The 14,604-nt window shown below is 43.8% G+C and overlaps 1 protein-coding gene across 4 annotated transcripts; it reads left to right on the forward strand.

Moving 5' to 3' along the window:
- Positions 1–9,621: 9,621 nt before the first annotated feature.
- On the forward strand, positions 9,622–14,567 carry LOC307126156 (HMG domain-containing protein 3-like). Of its 4 annotated transcripts, XR_013816465.1 has the most exons (13): positions 9,681–10,137; positions 10,215–10,319; positions 10,538–10,731; positions 10,952–11,093; positions 11,244–11,885; positions 12,124–12,263; positions 12,555–12,674; positions 12,753–12,800; positions 12,885–12,968; positions 13,210–13,275; positions 13,839–13,899; positions 14,123–14,173; positions 14,539–14,567. XR_013816465.1 is itself a non-coding variant. In XM_079816558.1 (12 exons), the coding sequence occupies exons 1-11, from the start codon at positions 9,921–9,923 to the stop codon at positions 13,896–13,898; spliced, it is 1,818 nt and encodes a 605-aa protein (XP_079672684.1). In that variant the 5' UTR covers positions 9,681–9,920; the 3' UTR covers position 13,899; positions 14,123–14,210. The 4 variants fall into 4 exon arrangements, 3 of the variants coding, with proteins under 3 accessions (XP_079672685.1, XP_079672683.1, XP_079672684.1); XM_079816558.1 differs by lacking the exon at positions 14,539–14,567 and having other exon boundaries at positions 14,123–14,210; XM_079816559.1 differs by lacking the exons at positions 13,839–13,899; positions 14,123–14,173; positions 14,539–14,567 and adding an exon at positions 9,622–9,664 and having other exon boundaries at positions 9,933–10,137; positions 13,210–13,469.
- The last annotated feature ends 37 nt before the right edge of the window (positions 14,568–14,604 follow it).

A 14,604-nucleotide genomic window follows, 5' to 3' on the forward strand; every position in this document is an offset into this window, starting at 1 on the left:
TTTTGTTGTTAAAATCTTGTGAATCTTGTTCAATGTGCAGATTGCCTCTCTCTCAGTCCTTCCCCTCCCCCCTCACTCTCAGGCTCACCCTGTGTGTGTGTTTGAGTGTGTGTGCGCGCACGTGTGTGTGTGGGGGGGAGGGGGGTGTCTCTCTCACCCTGTGAGTTTGTGTGTGTGCCTTTCTCTCTGGGAATGATAATTTAACCCTTTCGTATCATAGACTATCACAAAAAACTATCACTTTAGTGTGAATTAGTAAAAAAGAACTACAAACACCTTGAATTAAATACTGGCCTTCTGGATTTTGAGCAGGAAAAGATAACTTTTATCTATTTTATCCTATGACATTAAAATTAATCTAGATTTAAATTACATCATGGGTGTGGCTTGTGGTGATAGTGGCACCAGTTGCTGCGGTAAATGTGGCATATTCGAGCGATTCTAAAATATTCTCCTGTTTAAATGCATATTGCCTGCCGTGCACAGTTAAGCTGATGCCACCGGCGTGGTGGTGCCACCGGCTTGGGCCCGTCATCGCTGCTCGCAGCTTTAATTATTTTTCTGTTCTGTTTTATCTCGGGACGCCCATCCTGAGGTAACTAGAGAGTCTGTCAGCTCCAGTCTGGATCCAGCTTCTCGTAAAGACTTCAGATGACCATCACCTGTGAAGAGACGACTCAACTCCTGCAAGGATTTCATATGACGCAGCTCTGCATCAACACGCACTCATGCTCCTCTCTATATACCCTATTCATTAACAACATGTATTCTTATTTCTGTGCCATAGTTATTATATTGATTAATAATAGATAGTTAGCTAATCTGTGTGCTTTGTATATGTGCATTTCTGAAATGCATAACATGTACAAATCAATTTAAATTGTAATGTAGATGCATTTTCTGTGAAGCTGCTTTGAAACGATATGTATCGTGAAAAGCGCTATACAAATAAATTTGAATTGAATATGTTTGTATCTTAAGTCCCATATTCATAACTGTGACCATACTGTTTGCTTACAGCAGCGGTCGGCAACCTCTAGGCCCGCTAGCTTTTTTCTTTAAATGCCTATTAGCGCCGACATCATTTGTAGTGTCTACAGTGGCGACCTGTTTCGAATCCAACTTTTGCACAGCTTGCTTTTCTCATTCTTTTCTCATCACATATTTCATTGGAAAGGTATTTACTTTCAATAAAAATGATGACAATGACAATTAACACATATTACAATTTTCTAAAAGTGGAATTAAAGTGCCTAAAATGAAAAGTTTATGAACTCCATACTACAATATTGTAGAAACACAGCGTTGGGCTTTTTTTTACTCAGACTGGCAAATAGTCTTTCAATATCATCCCATAAACTAAAGGAGCACACCCTAGCAACCGTACAAAACATAAATATGCCATTATTTCATCACCAGGACATCGTACAAACATGGTGGGCTCTTTTGTTTCGGGTGAGAAATCAGTCTGTAAATACCACCATGGTAACTGCACTGTAAAAACAAATCAGGTCTCCAATTGAAAATTGTCTAGTGAGCGATCACATCTACATTTTTCAGTTGGCCAAATTTAATTTCTGTGAATTTATGCAATTTAATTCAATTAAAATTCAAGAAATTCAATTTGAATGTGATCGCTCACTAGAAACTTTTCAATTGGAGACCTGATTTTTTTTTACAGTGTGTGTTACCACACCCTGGCATCCGGGTGGCGAGTTTTGCCACGGCAAGCACCACTTACATTTCCTTCAGGAAATGTACATTCTAGTTTATTTTACTGGACAGTTTAAAGCTCATAACCATTAATATTTTGTTGTGACTTGAAGTACTTAAAGGGTTAGTTCACCCAAAAATGAAAATTCTGTCATTAATTACTCACCCTTGTGTCGTTCGACACCCGTAAGACCTCCGTTCATATTCGGAACACAAATGAAGCTGATGGCTGAGAAAGGCTTCAGATAGGCCTCCATTGGCATTCAGTACACTTATACTCCCAAGACCGATAAAAGGCACTTAAAATGTCGTTACAAAGTCCATCTCACCACAGTGACTCTACAATAATCTTACGATGCGACGACAATAGTTTTTGTGCGCAAAAAAAAATATCAAAATAACACCTTTATCCAGCTTGTTATTGCCTTCCGCGTGTGCCTCCACGACGCATGCGCGAGAATATGACGTAGCGCCGGGGTTCGGGAATCCATGAAATGCACACTTAAGCCCCATTTTGAGCACTACGCCGAGACCTAAAGCACGATCAATGTAGAATCCAACAGCTTAGACACACGCGTCTTCCTCTGATTGTAAACAAATCGCTTCTGGGTCATCTGTCCGAACGCCGGATCTGCGTCATATTCTCGCGCATGCGTCGTGGAGGCCTACACGGAAGGCAGTAACAAGTTGGATAAAGGTGTTATTTAGATTTTTTTTGCGCACAAAAACTATTGTCGTCGCATCGTAAGATTATTGTAGAACCACTGTGGTGAGATGGACTTTGTAACGATGTTTTAAGTGCCTTTTATCGGTCTTGGGAGTATAAGTGTACTGAATGCCAATGGAGGCCTATCTGAAGCCTTTCTCAGCCATCAGCTTTCAACAAAAATATCTTCATTTGTGTTCCGAATATGAACGGAGGTCTTGAACGACATGAGGGTGAGTAATTAATGACAGAATTTTCATTTTTGGGTGAACTAACCCTTTAAGAGTGCAGTGTTATGTTGCATCATGCAGTATTTGTCCTGAAAAGAACTGAGTAAATGTGGTTTGTTACCTCAATAAATTAAAGGTCATTCCTATTTAATGTTTTATGTTCTATAATATTAACATTAAATGCACACTCTTTTTACGACTAAAATAACAGTAAAGGGTTAAAAAATTCCCAAAAATGAAAACAAAAAACGGAATTTGCAAATATTAAAACGGAAAAAAACGGATTTTATAGGGCCCTACATTATCAAGAAAACAAATGTCACGGGGTAGGCCAATCTGGCTGCACCCACCCCCAAGACCCGTACCACCCTTGGGGAGTCGGACAGAGGCCCGGCAAGGACGACAGACAAGGCTTCAAGTAACAATAATTTATTAACTATAAAAATGGAAAGGGGGATCTAAAATGGTGAGTCTTCTAGGCAGGGTCGTTCCGTCCTGCGGACCCGCTTCGCTGCATAGCAATCAGGTGAGTATCCAGGTATGAGTTCCTCTTTACAGGATTGGCAGACACTGAGTTTGCAACAGGAAAAGTTCACTGGAGGGCTTCGGGCTGGAGGGCTTCACTGCAAAGCAGTCAGGTGAATACACAGGTACGTAATCCTCTTCCTCAACAATGACAGACAGAGAACTTACGACTGGAGGATGTTACTGCAAAGCAGACGGTTAAGCATTCACCTACGTGTCCCTCTTCTTAGCTGGAGGGCTTCGGGCTGGAGGGCTTCACTGCAAAGCAGACAGGTGAATACACAGGTACGTAGTCCTATTCCTCAGCAATGACAGAAAACTCAGGTAAGTAGTGGACATCCGGCGGGTTTAAGTTCACGCTTCGCTTCACACCCCAACACAGTGCATCACATCACTTTATCACTGCAATTCAACACTCAGTGGGAAATACATATATAAATGGCCGTCGCCCATTTTCTGACCTGGCATTCACGTCAGGGAGTCCCATAGACAAGAGAGAGGGGATGGAGACCGATTGGACTACTCACAGTCTCTCACAAACGATCTTACTGTCCAACGATTTCCTCCTTCCGGTTGAATCGGCGTGCTCTTTCTCCCAAACTCACGATGCCGTGCCCGTTTTGCCAGCCCCATTTCCTCTCCTCCACAGCTCACGCTTCCTCCGAGATTCACAGCCCCCAAAGACCAGCCCCACTTTTGTGCAACCTCTCTCCTTTTATCCTACCCTAATGGCAACGTCTCCCAACGTGCACAGCTGCCGGCGATTTCCGCTGATCACCCCATTCGCGGGGATTTTCGAGATGGGTCTGTCTGCAAGACAGGGGCGTAACTTGAAGGGGGCGTAACTTGAAGTTGTCCAAATCACACCGAATCACACGAGAAGTCAGAACGAGATTTTGTTGGCAAGATGGCAACTCGATTAGAGACAACCATGGAGACAACGGTAAGAATATTTTCCAGAGATAACCGTTTAAATTGAATTGTATAAGTCATTTTCATACAGTAGTAACACAGTTTGGTATTGTTTCTGGAGTTCATAATCTATTAAAACTCAACCGTCCTCGCTTAGCGTTGTTAAGCAATATTTTACTGGCGGAATAATAATGTTGCCTTCTCGTGCTCTCAGAATTGTCGTAAATACACAAATAGAGTTTCCTTGGTATAACAATGTACATGAACACCCTCCCATTTCGAAACTTGAATGCTATGAGCTCGTGATCACGATTTCAGAAGTTGTAAATATCACATTTCTGATAGCACGTGAAGGCAGCATAACGTTAACTTGGCGGGCAGAACAGAAGCTTGCTAGCGCAATGAATCACTAAATTTGTCGTAACGTTAGCTTTACGTTAAAAAAATAATATTAGTGGTTGTTTGAACTGAGGTTTAACGTGCGGTATTAATTAAAGTTAAGGGTAAACATTAGGGTAACTTGGGAGCCCAATCTGTAACGTGTAACGTTATTTATTTTCCCCCACATATCTGTCACGTATGCTGAGGGAAACTGAGGTGAGGACTCAATTGCAGGGAAAAGGTTTTAATTAACGAAATAAACAGAAACACAAAACAAACACCCACGAGGGGGAAAACATAATATAATACAAAACATCATATAAATGAAACAAACAACAAACCAAAAAGTCAGGGAGCGGATCACAGGGAATGGACACCAGGGAGCGGATCACGGGGAAGGAACACGTAGACAATACAACGTAACCACAAAGACTGTGAGCACATGGGAACTATATAAAGGGGAAGAAATCAGGAGGGAACAGGTGGAGGAAATCAAACACTAATCAGATAACAAGGGGGAGGGATCAGACAAGACACGAGCACAGCCCAAAACAACAACACACCACATGTGCTTCACAAGACAGGACAGACATGTGACATTACCCCCTCCTTAAGGAGCGGCTACCAGACGCTCCACCAGAACAGGGCGGGACCGGAGGGACAGACCAGGGCGGGGCGGGAGGGACAGACCAGGGCGGGGCGGGAGGGACAGACCAGGGCGGGACGGGAGGGACAGACCAGGGCGGGACGGGAGGGACAGACCAGGGCGGGACGGGAGGGACAGACCAGGGCGGGACGGGGGGGACAGACCAGGGCGTGACGGGGGGGACAGACCAGGACGTGACGGGGGGGACAGACCAGGGCGGGACGGGGAAGACAGACCAGAGAGGGAAGGGGGAAACAAAAAGTTCAGGCGGCCGGAGCAGCCCGCGGAATTCAGGCGGCCCGCGAAGTTCAGGCGGCCAGCGGAGTTCAGGCGGCCGGGACGGCCCGCGGAGTTCAGGTGGCCCGCGGAGTTCAGGCGGCCAGCGGAGTTCAGGCGGCCGGGACGGCCCGCGGAGTTCAGGCGGCCCGCGGAGTTCAGGCAGCCAGCGGAGTTCAGGCGGCCGGGACGGGCCGCGGAGTTCAGGCGGCCCACAGAGTTCAGGCGGCCGGGACGGCCCGCGGAGTTCAGGCGGCCGGGACGGCCCGCGGAGTTCAGGCGGCCGGGACGGCCCGCGGAGTTCAGGCGGCCCACGGAGTTCAGGCGGCCATCGGAGTTCAGGCGGCCAGCGGAGTTCAGGCGGCCAGCGGAGTTCAGGCGGCCAGCGGAGTTCAGGCGGCCAGCGGAGTTCAAGCTGCCAGGGCGACCTGCGGAGTTCAGGCGGCCAGGGCGGCCCGCGGAGTTCAGGCGGCCCGCGGAGTTCAGGGGGCCAGGGCGGCCCGCGGAGTTCAGGCGGCCAGGGCGGCCCGCGGAGTTCAGGCGGCCAGGGCGGCCCGCGGAGATCAGGCGGCCAGCGGAGTTCAGGACGCCGGGCCGGCACTGGAAGAGCAGGGCGCCGGGGCGGCGCGGGAAGAGCAAGGCGCCGGGGCGGCGCGGGAAGAGCAGGACGCCGGGGCGGCGCGGGAAGAGCAGGGCGCCGGGGCGGTGCGGGAAGAGCAAGGCGCCGGGGCGGCGCGGGAAGAGCAGGACGCCGGGGCGGCGCGGGAAGAGCAGGACGCCGGGGCGGCGCGGGAAGAGCAGGACGCCGGGGCGGCGCGGGAAGAGCAGGACGCCGGGCCGGCGCGGGAAGAGCAGGACGCCGGGCCGGCGCGGGAAGAGCAGGACGCCGGGCAGGCGCGGTCAGAGCAGGGACCACCGGCACAGGGACCACCGGCACAGGGACCACCGGGACACGATCCACCGGGACACGATCCACCGGGACACGATCCACCGGGACACGGACCACCGGCACAGGGACCACCGGCACAGGGACCACCGGCACAGGGACCACCGGCACAGGGACCACCGGCACAGGGACCACCGGCACAGGGACCACCGGCACAGGGACCACCGGAACACGATCAGCTGGGACACGATCCACCGGAACAGGGATCACCGGAACTGGGACCACCCGAACACGGACCACAGGAGCAGGCATGGAGGGAACCTTTCTCCTCCTCCTCCGTTTCGGAACCACTGGAACTGGGTCCACCGGAACTGGGACAACCGGGACTGGGACCACCGGGACTGGGACCACCGGGAATGGGACCACCGGAACAGTCGTGGAGGTCAGTGGAGGACTAGGGTTCAAACGGTCGACAAACTCCCGGAACCCAAGACCTCCCATTCTCCTAATCTCCTCTGGACTGAGGGGCATATCCAGACAGAGATTGAAGACCTCCGCTTTCTCCAACTCATTGAGGCTCAAATGATGCACCTCAATAAGGAATTGGCAGGCAAACTCTCTTACATCCGCCCCCTGCTGACGGATGTATCTTGAGTTTACCTGCCGCATCACATGAAGCCGTCTGCTAAACTCCATGGCAAAAAAATGGGAAACAAAAAAAAACTAATCCTCCTGCTGAGTCCTCTATTGGTGGTTACGTTCTGTCACGTATGCTGAGGGAAACTGAGGTGAGGACTCAATTGCAGGGAAAAGGTTTTAATTAACGAAATAAACAGAAACACAAAACAAACACCCACGAGGGGGGAAACATAATATAATACAAAACATCATATAAATGAAACAAACAACAAACCAAAAAGTCAGGGAGCGGATCACAGGGAATGGACACCAGGGAGCGGATCACGGGGAAGGAACACGTAGACAATACAACGTAACCACAAAGACTGTGAGCACATGGGAACTATATAAAGGGGAAGAAATCAGGAGGGAACAGGTGGAGGAAATCAAACACTAATCAGATAACAAGGGGGAGGGATCAGACAAGACACGAGCACAGCCCAAAACAACAACACACCACATGTGCTTCACAAGACAGGACAGACATGTGACAATATCTCCCACACATCTGCATTCAGAATAATGCAAGACTCTTTGTTTTGATTACTAGTGCATGTTTACAAGAATGTACCATACCAGTAATTCTAACGTCCACCATCAAATCAAATTATGTGTGTAAAAAGTGTAATTCTTAATTTATTTTCTTCCAGCTTCACCCAACAGTTTGTAGGGAAGGTATTTTAAAAAATCCAATTTTTGAAGCCCCAAACTACAAATGCCAGTTCTGCAGCAAAATGGGAGAGTATGCATATGTTGTGGCACATATGCAAACACACGAGAAGACAGCTGTTAAACATGGAGGTATCTGTCAGTTTAAATAAATATTTCAAATTGTCCACTGGACAATTGTAATGTTAAGCATTTAATTCCAATGTTAATTTGTTTACAGTTTTAATTTTGCCATTGTAAGGTATGTATGAGTAGTTTGTAAATCTGTATTTCTATTTGTTTATAGGGTATAAAATATACAGATGCCACAGTGGATGTTGCAGAAGTCATCATTATCACTGCTGCTATTGTGCAAGGATTATTACTCGGCAAAATTTGTTTTTGATCCATGTGCAGAAATGTGGGTTAGTTGATGTGTCAATAGCTCCCTGTGTCTCTGCACCCTCCAGCGTCTGTGCACCCTCCAGTGTCAGTGAACCTTCCAGCGTCCGTGCAACCTCCGGCATCTGTGAACCCTCCAGCGTCCGTGCAGCCTCCGGCATCTGTGAACCCTCCAGCGTCCGTGCAACCTCCAGTGTCAGTGAACCTTCCAGCGTCCGTGCATGCTATCCAACAGTCATTACACTTTCTGACAGTGAAGACACACCTATCTCATCAACTCCAGCCCAAACCACCTGTATGAGTAACCCAAAAATACTCAAGTCAAGGCCCAAAAAAACGACATGCTTGTTTTGTAATTTGATTGTGAATAAGAAAAATATCAAAAAACACATTGAAAGACGTCACACATCAGTAAATGTCGATGTAACGGCAAATCACCATCTTCCATCCCAATGCATTGACCGTAAAAATGGCATTTTCGCTGTCGGAAGAACTTTTTCTGGATTTAGTAACCCTATACATGTGCAGAAATGCACTTGGGGTAACAACCATCATGTGAGCTGTGAGCTGGAGCAATGCAAACGGGCTTCTGAATTTTCCAGAAGAAGTGGCTTAATGGGGTTTCAGTGCATCCACGTGAAGTCTATATCATACTGTCCTATTTCATCCGAACCAGACATTACACTCAAGGAAGAAGTTCTGTCAGATATGGTAGGAAGAAAGTGGATTTCTGAAAATACAAAGAAAATGTGTCTTGCTAGAAAGCAAAAAGCGGAGTCTGAGAGCTGCCCACTGAGTAAAGAAGTCTCATTAGGGAATGGAACATCAAAAATATGTGTGTCAGTCCTGGAAACATGCACCTCATATTATTCTCGGTTAGGTAGAGTAACTGTTTGTTTCGACAAAAAAAGAAATACTTGGCACTGCCCATGCTCTAAGCCAAGGAATTCATGTCCTCATAAGTCCATTGCAAAATGGCACTTGAACCAGACTCGACCTGAACTTTTCTTAAAAGTTAGAAGTACAGACAGTGATGTGTTTGACACCTTTGTAGAATCTGGTCCTCAAGATGTACACAGTACTGAGGAAATTATTCTCTATCCACCTGACAAAAAAGCTTTGAATGCAATGGTCCTTTACTTGCTGAACAACAAGAAATTGCCAGCAGTCCTGCCAAAAGATGTTCGTTCACCACAGAACATGGAGACTCTGCCAAAGCACCTCATTCCAATTGAGACCTTTTGCATTGTATGCCCAGGGAAGATCCCTCTTTCGGATCCAATCTTTATTACACAAAGAGCAAAGATTGTCACGTTTACTGGCATACTGGAAGGTGTGTGTTATTTAGGAATACATTATTGTTTCTTAATATTTACAAGGCCTAGTCTAATTAAAGTTTTACTTTAAGATAGCAAGTTTATTTCATAAGTACAGGCCAGTTACATACAGTTAAATTGTTAATTCAAATTAAAACTTACAGTTATCCCATGACTAATACAGTATTATTTTTCTTCCTTGTAGATGTGAACACATACTGTAAAAGGTGTGGTGTATGTGGACATTTTTACCGATACCAGGAATGGGCTGAGGGGCTGCACAATTTCGATGACCGCACAATATTAACACTGCATCTTTGCCTGTTCTTGAGACAGTCTGTACAGGTCACTTTTGCATTCATGCAACTTTTTAATGCACCCATCCTATTTTAATAAACACATGACTTGCATGTTTTTCTCATGTACTATTTTCATAATTATTTTAATTCAGTTATGTAGGAATTTGGATAGTTTGAAGTCTATATAAGCATATATAAGCACTTGCTCTTAAAGTGTCTCCCTGAAAATCCTGTTTTGTAAACTCACATAATGTCAAGAGAAAAGCAAACATGACTTGTAATCTGGCGTGATCTAATTTCAAATGTTATTACAGAATCACACTGCAGTTGGCAGGGCCTTGGACATCTTGGAACAGACAAACCAAAAAAAGTATCCGAACCATGACTCCATTCTTCATGGTTATCTTCACTTTGAGGCGTTGACAGAACACAATTATAATTTTTCATGTGTGCACTGTGGAGTCCATCCACCTGTAGTGATAATGGACTTGCACAAGAAGGGAGTTTTTAGCATGCCAGGTAGTGGTCTCTCTTCTCTTAACATGAGTCATGATTAGTACTGCCAAATAACTGATTTTGAGCAAAATGTCTTACAGTGAGTGATATTGAAGAACCCCCGCCACAGTTTGATGGTCACGTTGACATTGAAGATTTCTGGCAATCTGTTGACCAAGAAATTGTTTGCAGAGGCTTTTTACAAAGTAAGTTATAGATAGACATTTTTCTGTAAAAGGGAGTATTCTGCAGCCATATTTTAAAAAGTTTTCCAAAAGATGTATCTATCTGTCTACAATTGCCTGTAACTATGTATGTGCATGCTTTTCTAGTCCCATGGATGATTGTGCATATAATTTTAACTGCCATAAATTTTATTAAATGCAATAACATTTAAGAGAGCTTTTGTTTTTAAACTACAAAGGTAACCGTGAGAATCCATGTAAAGTTTCACCTTCCTATGTGAAATGGGCACCATGGATTGGGCCTCTCACCAGAGCCAGCAAAAAAGTACTCAACACTGAGTATGCCAAACTCGCAGCAAAGAAGTCTGTTGTAGAACAGGCAGACATAGACATTTCAGAAGAACGGCTGTCAAGTGAACTAATGAACTTAAAGGTGAATTTTGAAATTATGTAAATGTATTAGCAATGCACTGAACTTTTTATTATTATTTATAGACATTAAGTACATTGTTGTACTGGATGTCTACTCTGCTGGATGTTTTTGAAACCGCTCCAGATTTGACTATTTACTAAATGCAAAAAACACATGGAAGATTGCAGTGATGTACCCAGCTTTTTAATTATTGGCTGTTGTTGCATCTACTTTTACACAGGTTGATGCCTTGAGAAAACTTGTTAAAGAATGTGGCGTTGACTCAAAGGGCTCCAAAATGGATCTTCTCCTCCGTTTGAGGGAGGAGATGAAAACAAGAAGCACTTATGACAAAGTGTTCCAAAAAGTTTGGGGAGCATCTGGTAAGTGTCCTACATATATGTAGTTCTATTATTTATGTAATGACATAAGAGAATATTTAATTGTTGTAAACATGTCACTATGTGTCTGTACGTGTACCTGAAGATAGCTAGGTTAATGGTCAAGCTAATCGTGTGTATTTCCATTTCAAGGTGGCTGGGCAGTGATCATGTGTCCTTGTGGCATTGTGAACTCAGTAAAATTCAACATAAGAGCTGAAAGCCCACGCGATTATGCAGATATGTTGCTTTCCTTCCAACATTTTCCAAACGTTGTTATCTATGATTTTGCTCGGGGATTAGTAACTCATACTAACCTTCGGGAACCAGAGAGACTGCCCTTCAGTCCATATGAAGGAAGAGTGGTTGCAGCTACCCCAGAGAATATTGCATCTGCCAAGAGAGGGGAACTTAAAAGGAATTTGCCATGGTTGCAGTTAAAAAAACACCCACCTGATCTTAATGGCCATCCTGCAACTGGTTCTTCAGAACACTATGCACTGTACGACACTTTTCATCAGTACAACACAAGAGATGAAAAGGATGCTCTGAGATTAATTGGACTTGTGCCTGAGCTATGTGGGTGGGTCAACTCCCAAACAGTGGAGCAGCTGTTTTCTGGCATGCGAAAGAACAACTACTTCATGAACTCTCTCTCCCCAGCAAGCCACATCTTCCTTATGCGTAACATTTTACATCACCACAATGAGAAAGTCAACCAGCAGACAATGGAGGATTTTAAACAAGTTTCTCATGGAGATATCACCCTTGACGCACATGGAAAAGCCACTTTGGGTAGTTATACTTTAATTTCCTTATTTTGACGCATTTACATTAAGATCTGTTTTAGAACAACTAGCACTTAAATTAACAAAGATACATAAAAAATGCCTGCATCTTGGCAACTACCGTTCAACAAAACATCACAAAAGGATAACATTGTTTAAATGTTTGTTTGCCTACATAATCCAAAATAAAATATTTTTTAAACATCTTATCACCGTCAATGCTTAGAACTGTCATTGTCTTGCAGTGCATGTGAATGTCCCTACAGATGTGGACATGGCAGACCACTGTGGGGAGCAGTGCGAGGCTCTGACTATGACATCAAACCTTAGACCCTGTCGCGCCTCATGGACACTAGGAGTGCATCATCCCCTTCAAGAGCATTTGGTATGTGGTTGCATTATTTTATCACAATTTCTTTTCACATTTATGTTATTGTATTGTCTTTTTCTTTTGTATTGTTGCATTTCTTTAAGTTTCAGAGCTTAAAGTTATCAGGCACCATGCCTGATTTCAGGCATAGAGCCGTTTTAAATTAATGTAAAAATCATTACATTTTCACATTTCCTGCAGGATAACTTTTCAGGCTCACAAATATTATCTTGCTTTAATCCCTGGCCTGGAGTGTTTTTTTGTTTGACACAGCTTGCATTTCTTTGTAATATGTGTAATGTGTAGGTGAATTATGTACTGGATGAGGACAGACCAATGAATGAAATCATTGTAAAAGATGGTCAGACGTGCCTCACAAGAGAGAACTTTGTATCCCTGGGACTAAGAAGGGAAATGGATTCAATGGTGGGGAACATTTTTAGTTTTATTTTTGAAGTAATTGTACTTTTTCTGGAATGCGGTTTAAAAGTGTTGTTTTTCCAGGTGGGAAATGCTTGCTTTAGGCTTATCATGGAAATGTTGCAGTATCAGGTGTGTCTGTCATTTTATACAGATATTTGTGACAAATTCATTTGAATTACAATTACTGTAATTACTGATAGAGATCTTGTACAGGGGAAAGATGTTTACATTGTGGATCTCCATATTCCACCAACGTGGCTCTTGCCCTCATCCTGTGACCCTTTCCTCTGTCTTCCAGTAAGTACCCATAATACATTCAACTAATAGTGATAACCCTTATATCTTATACAACGCTTTTCAAAATAAACTTGCAACACACAACAAGATGACAACACTTTAAGGTCGTACAACATGGAGAAAATGAAAAAGGGAGCCTCAAATGTCTTTTCAAATTTAATAAAAATAAATATAATAAATAATGGATCAAATAAGTGTTAAAAGTCAGAGCTAAGTTTTTGCTATATTTTCTTTCTTAAAGTTGGACCCCCAAAAGAAAGATGCCCTGATATTCCCCCTATGGACCCCAGGGCACTTTCTGCTGTGTGTAAGTGAATTTTTAGTATTTATTACAAAACCCCACTCATGGAAAGGATTCATACTGAAAAAAGCTAACACATTTAAGTTGTAGGTCCTCCTTTCTTTTTAGTCTTTTGTAATCCTGGCTGCAATTGACTTTAGCTGTGTCGTAATGGTGAAGACTTGTTGACTCATTTCCAAGACTATTTTCCCTGTAGGTTATTAAGCCACTTAAAAGAGAGGTTCTGTTCCTGGATTCCCTATATTCAGTCATGGGACAAGGCTTTGCACACGGACCTTATCTAAACATCTTAAGGTTTCTAAAGGAAGATGTTCGTTGGAAGTCGTGTTCCTCAGACTTCCTCAAACTGTTTGCAATGATGTTAGTCGTGTTCACCAGACTTGCTCAGATTGTTTGAAATGTTAGTCGTGTTCACAAGACTTCCTCAGATTGTTTGAACTACTGCTGTTTGCCAGTCGTGTTCCTCAGACTAACATATCCTGTAGCTTAAAAACAATGTGTTCCTCGACCGAACTTTGTGTGCTCCAGTACTTTATAGAAGTTTCTGATGCCCTTTTTGTTTTTATCAGGTCTGTTGCACAGCACATTGTCTCTGGACCATTGACAGAATTTACAGGCCTGGATGTTGAGGTAGAATATCAAGGACATTTTATCTGCATATCACTTTTTTTTTTTTATTAATTATTGGTTTGGCACAACTTGGGCTATTACTACTTTAACTATTTCTCGTTTTACACTTACAAACCCTTCAAACCACCAAGCAAGGCCCTTTCACACTAACCCAAATCTGTAAATCTTTAAACTTTTGTAGTTTGCTGTTTATTAAACATGTTTTTTTTCCTCTTTTAAACAGGGACTCCCTCAACAACAATTTGGCATTGACTGTGGAGTCTTCATGATGATGGTGAGTGAAGTTTTCCAGTAAATTTAATTCATGCTCTCTCACAAAATGTCCATAAATGGTGTCTATAGCCCTTTTCACACATGCAGCTTTTCTCTTTACTTTACTGGCATTGGACTTGTGTTAATGGAATAAGGCCCAAATGATGGCAGCATAGGGTCAGTGCTCTCTGACGCAGCTTTAGTTTTTTCCCTTCTCCTCAGTTCCACCTAAAGTAGTTTTTGTTAATGCAATGGTATTCATAATATTAAACATAATGTTGTGAAAGAGGATTCTCTCTTTCTTTTCATTCAGCTTGCTGAATTCACATGCACACAAAAAAAAAGAATTACAACTTAAGTACAAACACAACTTTGTTATATTTGCAGTACTGCTGGTATGCTGTAATGGAGGCTCCATTTGATTTTACTATTGTAAGTATAACGTCAATGCTC

The sequence above is a fragment of the Gobio gobio genome (genome assembly GCF_949357685.1).
Source record: "Gobio gobio genome assembly, chromosome: 5".
Taxonomy (NCBI): domain Eukaryota; kingdom Metazoa; phylum Chordata; class Actinopteri; order Cypriniformes; family Gobionidae; genus Gobio; species Gobio gobio.